Source organism: Pavona decussata, unplaced genomic scaffold (genome assembly GCF_977016875.1).
Source record: "Pavona decussata unplaced genomic scaffold, jaPavDecu1.1 SCAFFOLD_602, whole genome shotgun sequence".
NCBI lineage: Eukaryota > Metazoa > Cnidaria > Anthozoa > Scleractinia > Agariciidae > Pavona > Pavona decussata.
The window spans coordinates 4,818,885-4,834,683 of record NW_028145860.1 but is presented as its reverse complement, the minus strand read 5'-3'; the positions used below and the strand labels follow the sequence as shown (position 1 = coordinate 4,834,683).

The following is a 15,799-nucleotide window of genomic DNA, read 5'->3' as shown; positions in this document are numbered from 1 at the left end:
GATATTCTCCAAACCAAGAGCTGAATTTTTCATGAGGATAACAGGAAGTTTTATAATCAACACGTGAAGTTGGGTACCATTCACCAGTAATGGAAAGTTAAAAGTTTGGTTAATATCTCAAGGCGTTTTCACAATTTTTAATTCACTTTTGGTAGTGATTGAATGGTCAGTTGCTTTTGTAGTTTAATCTTTTATGTTTAAATGCGTTTACCATATTGGGGATTAATAGCGAGAACAGTGTACTTGGAAGAAATGAAGTAAACACAGCTGAAATTTGTGACTGCTTTATTGTTAAAACATGAATGGGTCAAAATAAAGAAAAGAACAAAGAAGACCTGTTTGTTTTTAGGTTGCATATTGAAATAAATTGCAAAAGTCTGTTTATATCATTAATACTAACAACAAAAGAGATCTATTGAAATAATAAAATTACAAGTTTCCTGTCAGATATTAAAATAATGTTGCTTAAAAATGGAACTGTTGCAGCAAAAAATTGCACAAATGCTGCAACAAAGACACAGGAATGCCAGGGTTTAAAGTATCCCATGTGTTTAACAACAAGTTACATGCTGTTCCAAAACACCTGTTTATTTTTTTATGGTCTAAAAGCACCCATGCTTGCACATTTCAAGACTAGCCTGAAGTGCAGCATAATATGATAAAAGAGAACTTGAGCTCTACAAGGATACAGTGACTTCACCAGAATCTACTTTTAAGTAAAGCAGTAGATTAAAATTTTGACCTAGGGAATACTGTTACTTTTCACTGCCATTAATAATGTCATTCAAGAGAGCAGGGATTTGCTGTTTCGTTAGTGTTTATACTCCTCAAAAAGGCAAAATTAGGACAATACGGATGCTAATAGCTTTGTGTAATAATGGACGTTTAACTGTCTGAGAAATTTGAAACACCAGCTAAGAAAGATGCAGACAAAATATGGCAAAGAATTATTCCAAAACTTTACTTTTTACCTTGCAACAATGGTCTTGGCTGCTTTACTACATTAACTGTACCTTTCAAAAGCAAGCAAACTCTGAAGACTAAATTACCACATTTTACACTGTCATAAAAAAATGATAGTGGTCAAATATATAAACCCCCAAAACAAAAAGGTTTAAAGGTGTACGTTCTTTTCAAAACTGTCTTGCAAAATTTTAGTAAAACTTCAAAAGTCTTGAAGTTACAAATTTTGAACCCATCAAACTCAGAGGCTTTGTTTAATGAGATGACAGTATAAAGGACAGCTTTTGGTTGAGTTTGGAACTCTAGTGTGCACGTTCCTGAAAGGTACATTAAGTGGCTCCAGAAAATGCCCATACTTACGCCAAGGATGGTCACAGAAATTTTCAACAGAGGGGTAGGGTTTAGGTTGCAAACACAGTCGTATTTCCGGCTGTCGCTTCTCTCTCCCGGATAGAAGCAACAGCCGGAAACATGTCTGTGTTCTTAGGCTAGGTAGGGTTGAGAAGTTTAAAGAAAATGACTTTCCATGGGGTGGGGTTGGGAGTATGGATACTTTCTGAAGTGAAACATTTAAGAGCCTTGCTCTGACAACACCTAGTATTCTACATGGTAGAAAACAACTCAGTGATATAAGATGCCCACATAAAACCTACAAATTGTCTGTCAATTGGTTATCAATCAAAACCAAAGAATACTTCTACCAAAATTACCTCACTGTCTTCCGTTCTGCAACTTGTCACTCAAGCCAATAAACATATTTACTATACTACAATGGTTTTATTTTTTCCACAGTTTTTGTTTTGTTTTCTGTCGTGAAATGCTGTGTATACTATACTCTGGGAATCATCAACTAGCCTACAATCTTTCTGATATTCCGTAACTCACCTGTATCAATTATCTTGGACTGATTTGTGCTGAAAAGCACACAAACCAAGAAAGAATATGAAAGACACTGCTTACGATTATCTTGCAATATACAAATGACCAAGTATTACCACAGTCCAAAAATAGTTACACAATGTCTTTAAGGCTGCATTGTCAATCCCTTGCACTCACAAACACATTCACTCTTCTAAAATTTTGACAAGATATGTTCACGTAAAAATCAGTGGTGTGAATTAGGCTCATCTGTGTCCATAAATCCATCTTGAGACAAATCAGAGGAAGCGTCGGAGGCTGGAGAAGAGGGGAAGGAGTAGGGAGACATAGTCCGATGTGAGGGGCCACTGTCGCTTGCCATAGATGATGTCCTTGATGTACGATTCTGTGTTCTTGAACTAGTTGCTGTGGTGACAGGTGAAACGCCATGCCCTTGAGGAAGGGGCATAGCCAATGGGGAAGAAGGGGTGTTAGGAGCGGGAAGAGGGGACATGCGGGCTGTCGCTGAAACAAGCGGAGAAGCTGATGATGTTGATTTGCTGTGAAAGAAAACATCAATAATATTGAGGATAAAGTAATGACCATCGGATGAGTAGATGATGCTTATACCTTATTATAGGAAATTAACGATGCACTTTATCAACGCAATTTTACAAAATTCTCATTAATTTAATGTACCTTAATTAATGTCGATGTAAATTTAATGCACGCTATTTTACAACATTGTTATTTTAAAGCACCTTTATTTCATTACAAAACCTTATTAGTTCATGACTCCTCTATTGGCTCTATCTTTTGAATGGATAAGGTCTAGTTAGGCTTCAAAACCAAATTTTCGGCTTTAAAAAAAACTTAGAAACATCCGTGCACTTGTCTTGGAAGGTTTTATTGACGGAAGCCAAAACGCAGTTTGGCATTCAGAAATGTAAAATGTGAGTTTGCAAAACTATGAAAATCACAGCAAATAAAGCAAGATGCTTATCGAAAAATTCGCGTTAATTTTATGCATGTAAACCTAACTTTCGAAAAATTCACGTTAATTTAGTGAAAAATAAATTTTCTTCACGTTGTCAACGTGCATTGTTACTTTCCTATAAACTTATAGTCCACCATGATTTGTCAATTATTTTATATATTACGCAGTCTAATTAATTCTATGATGAATTTTCTTTTTTTTTTTTTTTTAGCCTAGGGGATTCGTTACAATTGGGGCTCTGCCCTGTTCGTCTCTCCGGTCACGCCACAGCATTGTTATTCTTCTTCTTTTTCTAATGTCATATGTCAATATTTATGTATTTATTTCCTTGTGACGAATTACAATAAACTAAACTTAACTAAGGTAATATATTTTTCACTAAGAATCAGTATCAGAGCAATTCAATATACTTGGGAGTGGTGTGATTGGAGAGGGGCCCTGCAAGTCCAACTGGTCCTGACTTTGCCATATCTGAGGAAGAAAAAATAGATCAACATGTATATTCTCCTCACTGTCCTCCATAAATTTCTTATGCTACTAGTTGGGAGATTTTGTCTAACAATCAAGGTATTTCATCTTTGGTGATTATTTCCTTTATTCTCCTGACTTAAATGTTTAATCAAGCAGTGACATTGTAAGGAGAAATTAGATGTTGATCACCACTGGGGTTTAAAGGGTTAAGAAGACTATACAAGAATGAGGGAACAAGATATCATGAGTAAAACAAGCACAAACATTAACTTATCCAACCCAGGCCAAAGTAAAATGTAATTTACATTTTTAACTCAGAATTGCCTCATTTTCAGCATGTGGCCTACAAGCTATTCCCAAGACACTGCCCCACAATTGTTTGGCTCATCTCATCAAACATTTCCGGGGAAAACACTTTGGGAAAGGAACACTTTTAACAGTGTGGTATCCTCTGTGAAAAGGAACAAGGGAGGGTAGTGAAACGGCATGAATTGTGAGGATAAAAACTTGCCCTGAATAAAGAAATTTGTACAGAAATGGTAGTAGGGCATGGAGAAAACACAGGGCTATATAATAATGTAATTTATTATTGGGAATTAATTCTCAGTCTCGGCAAAATATAAGACAAATCTGAGCACAAACAAACAAAAACCTAAAATTTGACGTAAAGTGCATTCAATTGACCCTATTCCAGAATAGGAATACATGTACTTACAATGATGAAAAGATAGCCCTCATGAGAGGTTTTTGGAGTTACTGAAGCACAAAATTGCTCTTAAATTATCATGTGTCAGCGAAAGTTTTGCCGAAATGTCTCCCAAATTTACTGAAAATAAAAATCCAATAGCTATTTCTCTTATTTTTATTCAGGAATAGGGTCAATTGAATGCAACCTTAAGATAACTATACTCTCAGTTCTTCAGTTCTCTTCAGCTTACCCATGACATATGGTTCAAGAGCTTTGGGTACCATTGTTCTTGAAGCCTTTAGATTGGCCTCTGCACATTGTCCTTTCTCCAAACCAAATGCCATGCCCATTCTTTTGAGCACCTCAATGTCATCATGGATTTCAAATGTGTTGTCAAAGTTGAATAGATATTCAAATCTGGGAAAATAAATTTTGAAATAAGTATAAAGATGATGTTATTTGTTGAACTGTTCAGTCCACTACTGCAATCAATATTATTCCTACACCACATGGGAAAGTACAATTTTTTACACCTGAAATGAATTCACTTATTGCTGTCGGCCTTTATCTCCATCAAGAGCACCAGCCAACCTAATTCAATATAGTCACATCATCATCATGAATTTTTTTAAATTCATGTAAAGTGCTTTTGATCATTTTAATGTTAAAAGACGCTATATTAAGTGAATAAATTATTAATAATTATCAACATCATCATCATCATCATTCTTGTCATTCCTCTTTCCAGTGACAAGTAACCTGGCCTTGCCCAGTGACGTACTGGGTCACCTGACCTTTTTAACAGGCGCCTGCCAGAATGTCAACAGCCAAGGTAGTTGGTGGTGCAGTTTGAATTTTAAAAGCAAGTCTGCTCCAACATTACAGTGCGACACCCCTTACCGTGGCCACCCAACAAACTTTTTTCACAAGTTAGCTAATCAGGATACGCGAATTGATGCAACAATGAGTTATTGAAATCATGTTGTTTTGTATTTTATGGTTAACTCGTAAAAAAAAAAAAGTTTGTTGAGTGACCATGGTAAGGCATGTTGCACTGTAACTGTTTCCTACTAAATTAATTCTTTAGAGCAGGTTTCTCAAATCAGCCATGGAAGATAATAACATTGAAAATGTGGCTACTTCTGCTCCTATTGATAAAAACGTCTTAAAATAATATGAACCCTAGAAACACTATTTAACCACTTACTTGTCGTTAGATATGCTACAGTCAATGACTGTTTTCTTGCTCGTGTTCACAATGATGAAAGGAAGGTGAATAGCTGTGTTTGGAGCAGGAGATCCTTGCTCCTTTTCAACTTGCTTGTTTCTTTGGACAAGATTCTTGAAGGCAATTTGCTAAAGAGAAGCAAAATCAAGCAATGTTTAAAACACGTAACTACAAACAAGTTGGAATGTGTAGCTCCACAAAATATCCACAGCCAGAAGGGACTGGACATTTCTTGAAGATTGGGAGGGGAGGGGAGGGGGGGTATCAAAGGCCAAAGTGGGGGGGGGGGGGGAATATGGATATTTTCTGGGACTACACCATGTAGATACTGATAAAATGAAGGGTTCTAGTTTGGTTAAGATTTTGTCTGATGTGAATCATATCCTAGAATTCAAATGACCATACACTGGTGAAAATCTTTTCTTTTTTCATTGTCAGTCTCAGGATGACTTACTTGAAGAATCAATTCCTGCAACTCAGCTGTCTTTTGTCTTATTCTTTCTTGTCTGTCTTTTTTCTCCTCCTGCAAGTAACAAGAGTTGGTGTCAGCAGAGTAGATGGCATGAAATGTTGTTACACTTTAACGTAATATACCAAACACTTGAAAAAGTGTTTCAGTTGATTCAGCTTTGAAGAAATAAACACTTTGATTTTCAAACACTGAGAAAAAGGTTCAACAAACGAGGTGTAGCCAAGTTATGATAACCAACTTCAAGGTGTACAGAAATTGAATGAAACATTGATATAGCTTCTCAAACCATTAACATATTACTGGAGAAATTCAAAGAAAAAGTTCACCAACTTTTATAACAACTAAGATCACATTACCAAACCTCCTTCCTTTCTTCCCTCCTAAATAAACAACTTTGTTTAGCGAGGGTGACACTTAACCCTTTCCCGCCCAAGAGTGCCATATGGCACAAGACGCAATTATGAGCTCAGTATTTGGTCAATTTGTGTGAAATTTGCACAACCAAACGATCTTTGAAAGATCTATAAATCGAAGGCAAAAAAATCATGCCCCCTCCTATATGAGACTTGATTTACCACCCCTCAAACTTTTGGATTTTTTTCCTTTGTACGTTAAGGGTCTAGTTGATATCTTACAACAAGCAATGCACTGAGAGCTGTACATTAAGCTATAGTGTAGGGGGATACCCAGTATGTACAACGAATAAGAAAATTTTCAATGTTTTTCTTCTTTCGTTTTGGACTTTTCTCACTCTAATATGCGACCTCCTCCATCTCTGTTGGTGTGATTTATAGCACACCCCAGAAAATACCTTTTGAATGGTATGTCACATGTGGTCTCCCAGTTCATAGTTGGCGATTTAGAAAAATTCCCCATTTCCCTCGGACAGGACAGGGTTAACAGTCTGTTGTGACTGACAAACCTGTGGCCCTCAGATTCCAGATCGAATTGAAATTTGGAAATGTTGGTTTTTGAGGAGAGGGGAAAACCAGAGTACTCGGAGAAAAACTCGGAGAAAAAATTCAATGTTGTAACCACTACACTACAAAGCCTTCATACCTCTAACTGTTGGCATTCCTGTGCAGAGTTTGTAGGTAGCCCCACCCACTTGATCTCCTTTTTCTCCTTTGATATAATGTTCATGGCCATCAGAACATTCAGGGCATCATAAACTCTTCTTCTGATATTCTTCTGATCATAAGCCTAAAATGAACACAATAGATAAAATATTACTTGTACCCTAGTCCTGAAGCAAGGATTTCGCCAGCTGCCTAAGCCACCATGTATAAATACAGTCAACTCTCTCCTAAAATGTGGTCGCAGTCCCTAAAGAACTTTGGGTGGTGTTCACTTACAAGAGAGCTCTTGAAACAGTATTTAACTGAGAAACAAAACAGTTGTTAAGAAAGTGGTCGCTTACAGGAGGTAGTAGCTTACGAGAAGTGGTCGCTATGAGAGAGTTGACTGTATAGGTGTTCATCCTCTTTTCTATCTTCTAACAAGATATGGTTAATCACAAGTACCTGATCAGTTGGTGAAAGATGTTTGTCTGGATCGCTAAACTCTTGCACTAACTCGTCTGCAACCTGAAAAAAAATCATCCATCATTCCCTTTGTAATTACTGCATCTCTCAATAACAAGACTTGACTGAAGTTAAAAGCCAACCATCACACTGACTAGTAATTTAGTTCCATGGCTTCAACAGGTCTTATTTTTAAGGCCCCTTTGGTTGTTCCAAGAATTGTAAATGTGTAACTGAAAAGCATAGTATTTATTTTATCTTTTATTTTTATTTTGCCATACTACTCTCATTACAAAATGTAAGTCAAAATACAGGTTTACAAGTCAAAGGTAAAAAAAAAAAAAAAAAAAAAAGAGGCTTGTAAGAAAATAGGTTTCCTCACAAAATACAAGATTGAATGATCAGGACTTTAACTATGGATGAGCAAGAGGCAGAAGATCGGAAAACAAATTGTATCAAGCTATTTCCGAAAATTACTAGTCAACTTAATCATAAGCAAGCGAAAATTAAAGTTAAGACGTTTTGGCGTCATCGTGACACCATTCTCAAGGCAAAGTGGATAAATTAATGCAAAGATTTGATTTCCATCCACTTTGCCTTGAGAATGATGTCACGATGACACCAAAACGTCTTAACTTTAATTTTCTCTTGCTTGTGTTTCAAGAAATCATTACTGATCATTATCATTTTCATTATTATTATTATTGTTTCAAATAAGACATTCTTGGGCTTACTTCATTGTATGATGTTGTTCTCTTCTGTTGAACCTTCTCACAAACTTTCATAGAGAAATGTCTCAGTCCCTTCCCACTTTTATCCCCTCCACCTGAGCGACCTGCGCTCGGTAACCTTTTTCCCTTTTTCCTGGAAAAACAAAATTACAACAGCGAGACTTGATTTACAAGATGACTTCACTGATACACTACTGGTATAAGGCCTTAACCTTCTCAACCCCAACACCAACTTGTGTATTCTCCTCACCGTCCTTCATATATTTCTTATGTTACTAGTTGGGAGATTTTGTCTAAAAGTCAAGGGCATTTCATCTTTGGTGATTATTTCCTTTATTCTCTTGACTTAAATGTTTAATCTAGTAGTGAAATTAAAAGGAGAATTTAGATGTTGGTCACCACTGGGGCTTAAAGCATTTAAAATTTATTCCATCATTCTAAAAAAAAACTTAAAAAACTTTCATCTTTCTGTTTCAAAGACAGAGAATGATTATCTGTGAAACCACATTGAATCCTTTAGAAGCCTTTTTCCAGATTTAGGCTTTTAAGGAGGATAAAAGTATCATAAAGGCCGATTTACACGGTACGACTTTGTCGCATGCGACAAGCTTACGAAATGCCTACGACACGAATTGTATCGTGTAAATCAAACCTACAACTCGCTTACGACTGTCGTGTACGTCACAAAAAATGTCGTAGGATGTTTTAAAATCCTACGACAATTGTAGTGTATAGGCAATGTTGAGTGACGAGAGTTGTGTACGATTTTTAAATGACGCAAGCAGCGTGCGCTCTAGAAATCGCATGCGACAGTCGTAAGAGAAAATCGCACCGTCTAAATCGCCCCTAAAGTTGATAGCAAAGTTCATTTACCTTTCTGCACTATCTAGTAAATTATCATTTTCCATCAAATCAAGCCTTCTTTTCTTCCCACTACTTGGAGTTGTGTTTACTCTAAAATGGAAAAAGTCAGGTAGATAGCATTGAATTAGCCTTTTTTTGCAGTCTTTCTTTTTTTGCCTTTGAAAGGAGCTTCTAACATACAGCTTAGCTATTATTGATTTGTAAGTCTAATGTAACAATCTCTAATAAAAAATGAAGAAGATGGCCTTTTAAGAAAATAATATGCCTGGGCCAAACAAGAACTACAGGCCAAGTTGAAAACAATTTTAAAAACTCATGAATAATTCACAAGCCCATAGATCTATCAAATGGTCGATTAAACATCACGTGCAGTGGTTAAAAAACCCGATAAAACCTCCTCCTTATTAGTATGCGGTGTTTAATGTTTTTCTTGTATGCTTATTTCCAACGTTCACAAAAGCATCATTGTTATGAACTCCCTTGACACACGCTTTTCCAGGAATGTTTTTGAAGCTGTTCAAAAAAACTCACAGCACGTGCTTTATCGGATCTAAAACCACTCGGCTGTGCCTCATGGTTTTAACTCCCAATAAAACACTGCTGCTTGTGTTTTAAACATTACTTAAACTCTTGATTTCATTTAACCAGAAACCCTTTTGCACAGTCTAAAACTCTTGTATGCATTAAGAAATTTATTCTGTTAAATTTTCTTTGTGATTTCCTCCTCTACCTCCCATGTCATAAAGATTTTGACCACTATGTTTACCTTGGCCAAGTGGCCGTAGCTGGCACAATTGGTGCTGCAATCATCGTCGGAGTTCTCGGACTTCCACCAACAGCAATGACCTGATGTGGACCAGGAGAACCAATAACCTGTAAGATAACAAAATCAGTGACTACTACTACAAGAACAATGTGGACTGCAGTATTCACTGGTCCTGTTTATTTCTCTGGGATAGATGAAAACAAGGAAGACGTAAGGAAATACAAAATTTGCCACTGAAACTTAATCACATAAGAGTAGACTTTACACCATTGCCTACTAAGTATATGCACAACATGCAATAGTTTTGTGCTTGTGACTACCTGTAAGGGACTATTCTTTCATCTCCCGGAGCATATATTGGCAGTAGGTGATTTGCTGGTAATAGTCCATTATTTAGGACTTGCAATTTCACCTTGCTATCTATAACTGTTTCATTGCCTCCTTCTTCAAAATACTTTGCAAGGGTTCCTTATTATGATTTTAAGATTTGTTGTTGACGATATTTAAAAGGTTGCTGAAACAAGATCCTGAATTTCTGTACACAGTGTTTGTCTTACTTATCCTTAGCGCCAAGCAAAACCTTACCATTGGCGATGGTGCAGCATTCACTGTTTTGGGTAAAATAACAGGAGACATTTTTGCAGCAGTAACAGGTAACACAGCTGGGCTCTTCCCTAATTTTGGCTGATCGGCTGTTAAATAAGAAAACAATGTAAGTCTGAGAATACACAAAATCACAAGGAATTTACTATAACATCGTAAGTGCACTCTTAAAAACAGCAACAAGGATTTGGTACACAGAATAACTTCTAAGGTTATGTTTATATTAAAGCTGAGATGAGTTCATCATGGCAGGCCATTTTTCCAGGATAAATGCTATTTTTCCATGAACATATATGATTTCATCCAGGGATAGCTAAAAACAGTTTTGTCTTGAGAAGAAATCATCACTCCTAAACATCTCAATCCCTATATGGCAGAGAGAGATGAAAATGTCTATGGAATCAAGGGAGAGAATAAGGGAGGAAGGAAGGAAGGAGCAAACAAACAAAAGAAAGAAAGGAGGAAACAAGAACAGGAAGGAAGGAAGAAAGAAAGGAAGACTAAAATAAAAAAGAAAGAAAAACAAAAAACACATGCTTTTGACACTACCTCAGTAGCTTTCTCAAGTGACTGAGGGTAAACTTACATCACATATATGGTCTTTAAAACACAAGAGAATGTTGCCATATGATAAATCAGTGAAATTTCTATGCAAAGGTATAGGGAGGGGATGTAGTGGTTCTATCTGATTTTGCTTCCTGCAAATTATCGGAAAAGTTTACGAACAACCCCATACATTAATAAATTATGTAATCAGCTATTTTTATGGTATTCACCATAAACAACTAACAACCATGAAGAGAGTTAGAGTCAGAAATGTACATAAAGTTGATGGACAGGGCTCTGCGAAAATCTTTCCAAGTTATGCTTAGTACAGCAAGTTATGATCAGTACAGCCTGTTCGTGTCACAACAGCAACATATACAATTTATTTCATCACATTATCACATTTATTTCATATACAATGTTGTTGTTATGTTCTTTGTCAAATCTGGTGCTGAAGCTACTTGTTATTTCACTATAATGTATTCTAACATCACTAGGTAGCAATGTTTTGGATTAAATTTCTTTGTTTCCAAAAATGTCTGGACTCCACTTACAAAACTGATGGCAGTATAAATTGTAAGCAACAGTTGGGTTTGAACTTCAGCCCATGTGCAGCTGTTGATTGGGCTGGCAATCAATTTTGTGAGAAGTAGTTGGTATTCTGCCACATGTTGACTGAACTTTGATATGTGCAAATCTGGAAATTGTGGTATTACTTGTCTCAAACATCCTGTTTTTTTTTTTTTTTTTTGCAAAATGCAACTTTTGAGCAAACAGAAAGCAGAGCAAATCTAATTTCACTTTTTTATCAAGAGGTGCCTAGGGTCATTATGATAATTATTTTTTAGGAGAATTTTCATAAAAAAGCCTAAGGGTAAAAAAGAGCAATCAAGCTGAAAAAAGTCAGTCACATTATGGAAATCAAAAGACTTATGTAATCCAACATGTTCTCTATGGGTGTGCATTCACCCAAGATGTTTACATGTACATTTGATCATTTTCTGTTTCCCCAAGAGACAGTACAGGGGTAAAGCTAAACCAAAGACCTTTTTTGGCTAAACAATCAATACAGACAGCTGCCTTTCAAGAGATTAATAGCTTCAGTATTCACTCCTCAGTAATTAATAGAATCACTTGAGAGAAGCAAGGGCAAACCAGTGATAATCCTTCAAATCACCACAAATCTGGGACTAGGAAATTAATCTGTTCGATTTCATGGAATTACAACAAGAGGAAGTGAAATAAATTTCATACATTCAAGTTGTCGATACGTCTAAGAAGACAGATTAAACAACTTAGGGTTCTAAATCAAATTCAAAAGCAAATAATTAAAGCAGAACTCACTGTTGACTTTTGGTTGAGAGGAATCTTTCAAACCATCTATAGTTCCATTGTTGTCTATGACGCCAACCTGACGGTAAAAATAAGGAAAAGAAATGAGTAAAGTTTTGGTTGTAAGCTATGATGGTTGGGAAAACTTGCCGGTGTCTGAAATTTCCTTGGAACTGATCATGAGAAGAAATATTGTTGCGTGTAAGTAGCTGGAGAATATTGAATTCATTCGAGCAATAGTGTATTCAATAAGCTTTGACGCAAACGTTTACATAATAAGAAATGAAGAGAATAAATCATATCCATAGGATATGAAGAGCTGTGGGAAGTATTGCCATGAATTATAAATCGCCATGTTAGAAGCTATCGTGGGTAAATTTAAATATGCTTTATACTGTTCATGCATTAAGTCCATGCATAGTTGCCTCCGCAAGCACACGGTGTTGTTTTTTTTCGCATTTCTTACCTCTCGAGCCAAAGGTTCAAGCCCACTGTCTTTGTAAAACTTTAACAAGTCTTCCGGCACCATCGAGGCGTCCCGATTCACAGCTCCTTTTACTGGAGTAGAGGGGTTGCTTTTCACAGGGCTAGGTTGACCTAAACAACCGATTTGAATATTCAGCAGCTTTCATTTGTAAATTGAATTGTGATAAAAGCAAGCATGAGTTGTTGATCAAACGCGTTTAAACAAAACACAGTTTCTCTAGCTTCAAGGCTGTTAACGCAATCGACGCATAATTCACCCAATATTTCACAAATAGCCCGCGCTATAAAAGTATATAAACCTGACTGTAATGAAGAAGCAACGCGACGTACAACAGCTCATCTCGCGCTTATACGCAAACGTAGAACAAACACGTGCAAATAAAAAGAAGATCGGTAAATACAAACCTTCGATCCACAAGCTTGTCAGTGTGGCTGTAGGATTCGACATCGGTAAAATCTAAAGCGAAGTTAATACTCTCAGCATAGAGCGAACTGATCGCATGGGTGAATCATGTACCAAAGTTTGCGCAAAGCCTCAAGGTACCGATCAGAAACAAACTTGTCGAAATCGCCAACTAAAACTTGTCCTGATTTCAGCGCGATCGCTTTTTAAGTGTGTAATAATGTTAGTTTTAGTGCAAGATCGTTTCCTGAGGCATACTGGAGCTTTACGTTAGGAGAAATTTTGCTCTACTTTCTTAATTCTTCGCTCGAGCAGACATGTTTTTGCACCGACTTCAGGCCCTGACAAACGATCTTCGCGGTGGGGTTTAATTTTGCGTTCTGATTGGCCAATCATTAACCACGTGGCTAATAGTCAAGCACTGCGCAAATGCAACATTCCTTGCATTTCTTTGCTGCCTCGTTCGCGGGAAAATAACGAAGCAATTTGATTGGTCCGTGAAGTCGTGGAGGGAAAACGACCCCTGGAAATTTCATTTTAGCTTTCATTTTGGGGAGAAAAACTGCAGCGATTCTTGTCAAAGTTTTGTCTAAGACGAACCCAACCTTCTTTTGTTGCCGAAACCCCAGGACAAAGGGGTGCTTTCCGCTTTTGAATTTGCCTGTCACAAAGCGCATTCGTGCATTGAATACAAAATAAAAGAAGTTAATTTTTTTTAACCAAAGTATATTTTTGTCCTAAGGGAGAAATAAATCACCATATCAGCCCTTCCGGCGTTAAATATATGGAAGTATAAAACTTGCCCGTTTCTCTTTTAGTTAAAACCGGTCTTTTGCGATTATGAAAAATAGGATTCGTAATGCAAATGTCATTTTTGTTTATGAAAACAACCTGAACTAAACAAGGTATAACCTGCAATTTTTGTAACTTGCGATTTTCAGCCAAAATGAACTCCAGTTTTTCCTCTCCTATTATGGATTTTTACTCTTTGAAAAATTTACATTAAGTTTTGCTTTGAATTAAATTGAAATTTCTGAAATATTGGCTTCACACATGAGTAACTTCAGCGCTGCATTTAATGAACAAAACTTTTTTTCCCTGAATAATTAAGCATTGTTATTAAATCCACCTTTTTTATCCTCCGATGAACGCATGCAAGCAATCTTGTTCTATTTTCCTTTGCTATTGTACTTCACTCAATTGATCATGAAAGTACAAATCATTTAGAACGCATTTTCACGTTATAAAATAAAGGTGCTTCACGCGAATTTGGCGGGAAGAATTCACTAGCATAGATTGAAAGTAAACAGATGTTTCATTAACATGCATTGTGATGATAATTTTATAAATCATCCAATACTTTTTAATGTTTTCGCGCTCTGGTTAATGCGCTGGTAATCTTAATTGATGATAATAGCTTGCTAGAAAAAAAGAGCCGAAACTTAACCTCACAAGGTGGTAGCACACGAAACCCAAAACACAAACAGCTTCAATTAAGAAAAACGTCCGACATTTTCCGTAGCTTATTTGCTACAAAAGGAAAGGTTTCAGGTTTGCATTTTGGAATGTCATATTGTTTATAAACATGACAACACAGGTGCGCAAGAATTTTTATCGATCAATTTAACACGGAGGGTGAGAAAGGAAAAATAATATACAGAAACATGGGATTGAAAAAATATGAGAGAATGAGGATTTTAGGAGCAAAAGAATGTGATAGATCCTGCGTGAAGAATAACAGTCGCATTGAGAAAAAAATTGAGAGGGACTCCTACGCAACTCCACTGACGTAAAAGGCGTGGGCTAATGCTTTCAAACACGCCCCTTGACGTGAAATTGTAAAATCCCACCAGAAACTAGATTTGTTACATAGTAGATATTGGGTAAATAACCAAATGGCCATCCTCTTACCTGTTGAGAAATTTGGGTGTTTTGTTCAATTTGATTCGATTTTAGAGTCACAATGTCACCTACTATGGGGCTTTCCAGTAAGCGATAGCCCAGCTTCTAATTCTGGATACAAAAGAACTACAAAGTCGTAGCAAGCAATGGTATGGACAACAACCAGTGAACAGTATCCCTGATCACATGACCAACATGCAGACCGCTGTGACAATAAGGAGGCACTGTGAAATTATTGTATGCAAGAGATTTCTCTGGTCCAATGTGAGTTAACAGAAATTGGCGTTCCTCAGTAAAACCCTTGGAGCTGCCGTTGTCCTTTCCGAGTCGCTGTAAAACCAACAGCAAAAACGAATTTGGTGGAAAAAGTGACTCATCCATTCTACGTAGGCATACACGCTAGGGAAGAAGTGCCAACCCCAATACTGATCAGCATCTAAATTCCCCTATAATATCACTACTTCATCAAACATACAGGTTGTGAAAATAAAGGAAATGATAAACAGAGATATAACGTCTTCGATGTTTCTGGAAATTCCCTCAAAAAATACCATAAAAATATATCAAAAACAATAAGGAGAATATGTATGTTGATACCGGGGCTAGCACTTGTTGTAGGTTTAAAGTAACAATGCTAGTCCGGCTCTGATGAAACTGAATAACGGAGTGAAATAATATACGAACTTTGGATAAAGAATGACATGATCTTCACAATGACGAACGCAATTGAGGCAATTACAAATAAGCCTCAAAAAAAAAAATCACTGTTTGAACGGTGTTCGAACCCATGACCTTCACGTTGCTGCTGTGATACCACTCTACCAGTGGAGAAATGAAGCTTTGCGTGCGCTGGACGCTGCTTAAAGAAGATCTTTGGCTGATGGATGTTGGTTATTGTGAGGTCGAAGTTGCCATAAAAGTGCCTTCCATTATTTGATGTTGCTTTTAACTAAAAATAACTCTCTA

General features: G+C 36.7%; 1 protein-coding gene across 1 annotated transcript; it reads right to left on the bottom strand.

The window, feature by feature from the left end:
* Positions 1-268: 268 nt before the first annotated feature.
* Positions 269-13,291, bottom strand: LOC146449562 (transcription factor Dp-2-like). Its single transcript, XM_085101744.1, has 14 exons — positions 12,934-13,291; positions 12,509-12,639; positions 12,055-12,121; positions 10,147-10,253; positions 9,562-9,668; positions 8,805-8,885; positions 7,935-8,064; positions 7,201-7,263; positions 6,737-6,880; positions 5,660-5,728; positions 5,185-5,333; positions 4,228-4,394; positions 3,229-3,289; positions 269-2,381 (listed from the first exon to the last, which is right to left on the bottom strand). Exons 1-14 carry the CDS (start codon positions 12,974-12,976, stop codon positions 2,069-2,071), a joined length of 1,632 nt encoding a protein of 543 aa, XP_084957870.1. The 5' UTR covers positions 12,977-13,291; the 3' UTR covers positions 269-2,068.
* Positions 13,292-15,799: the final 2,508 nt, after the last annotated feature.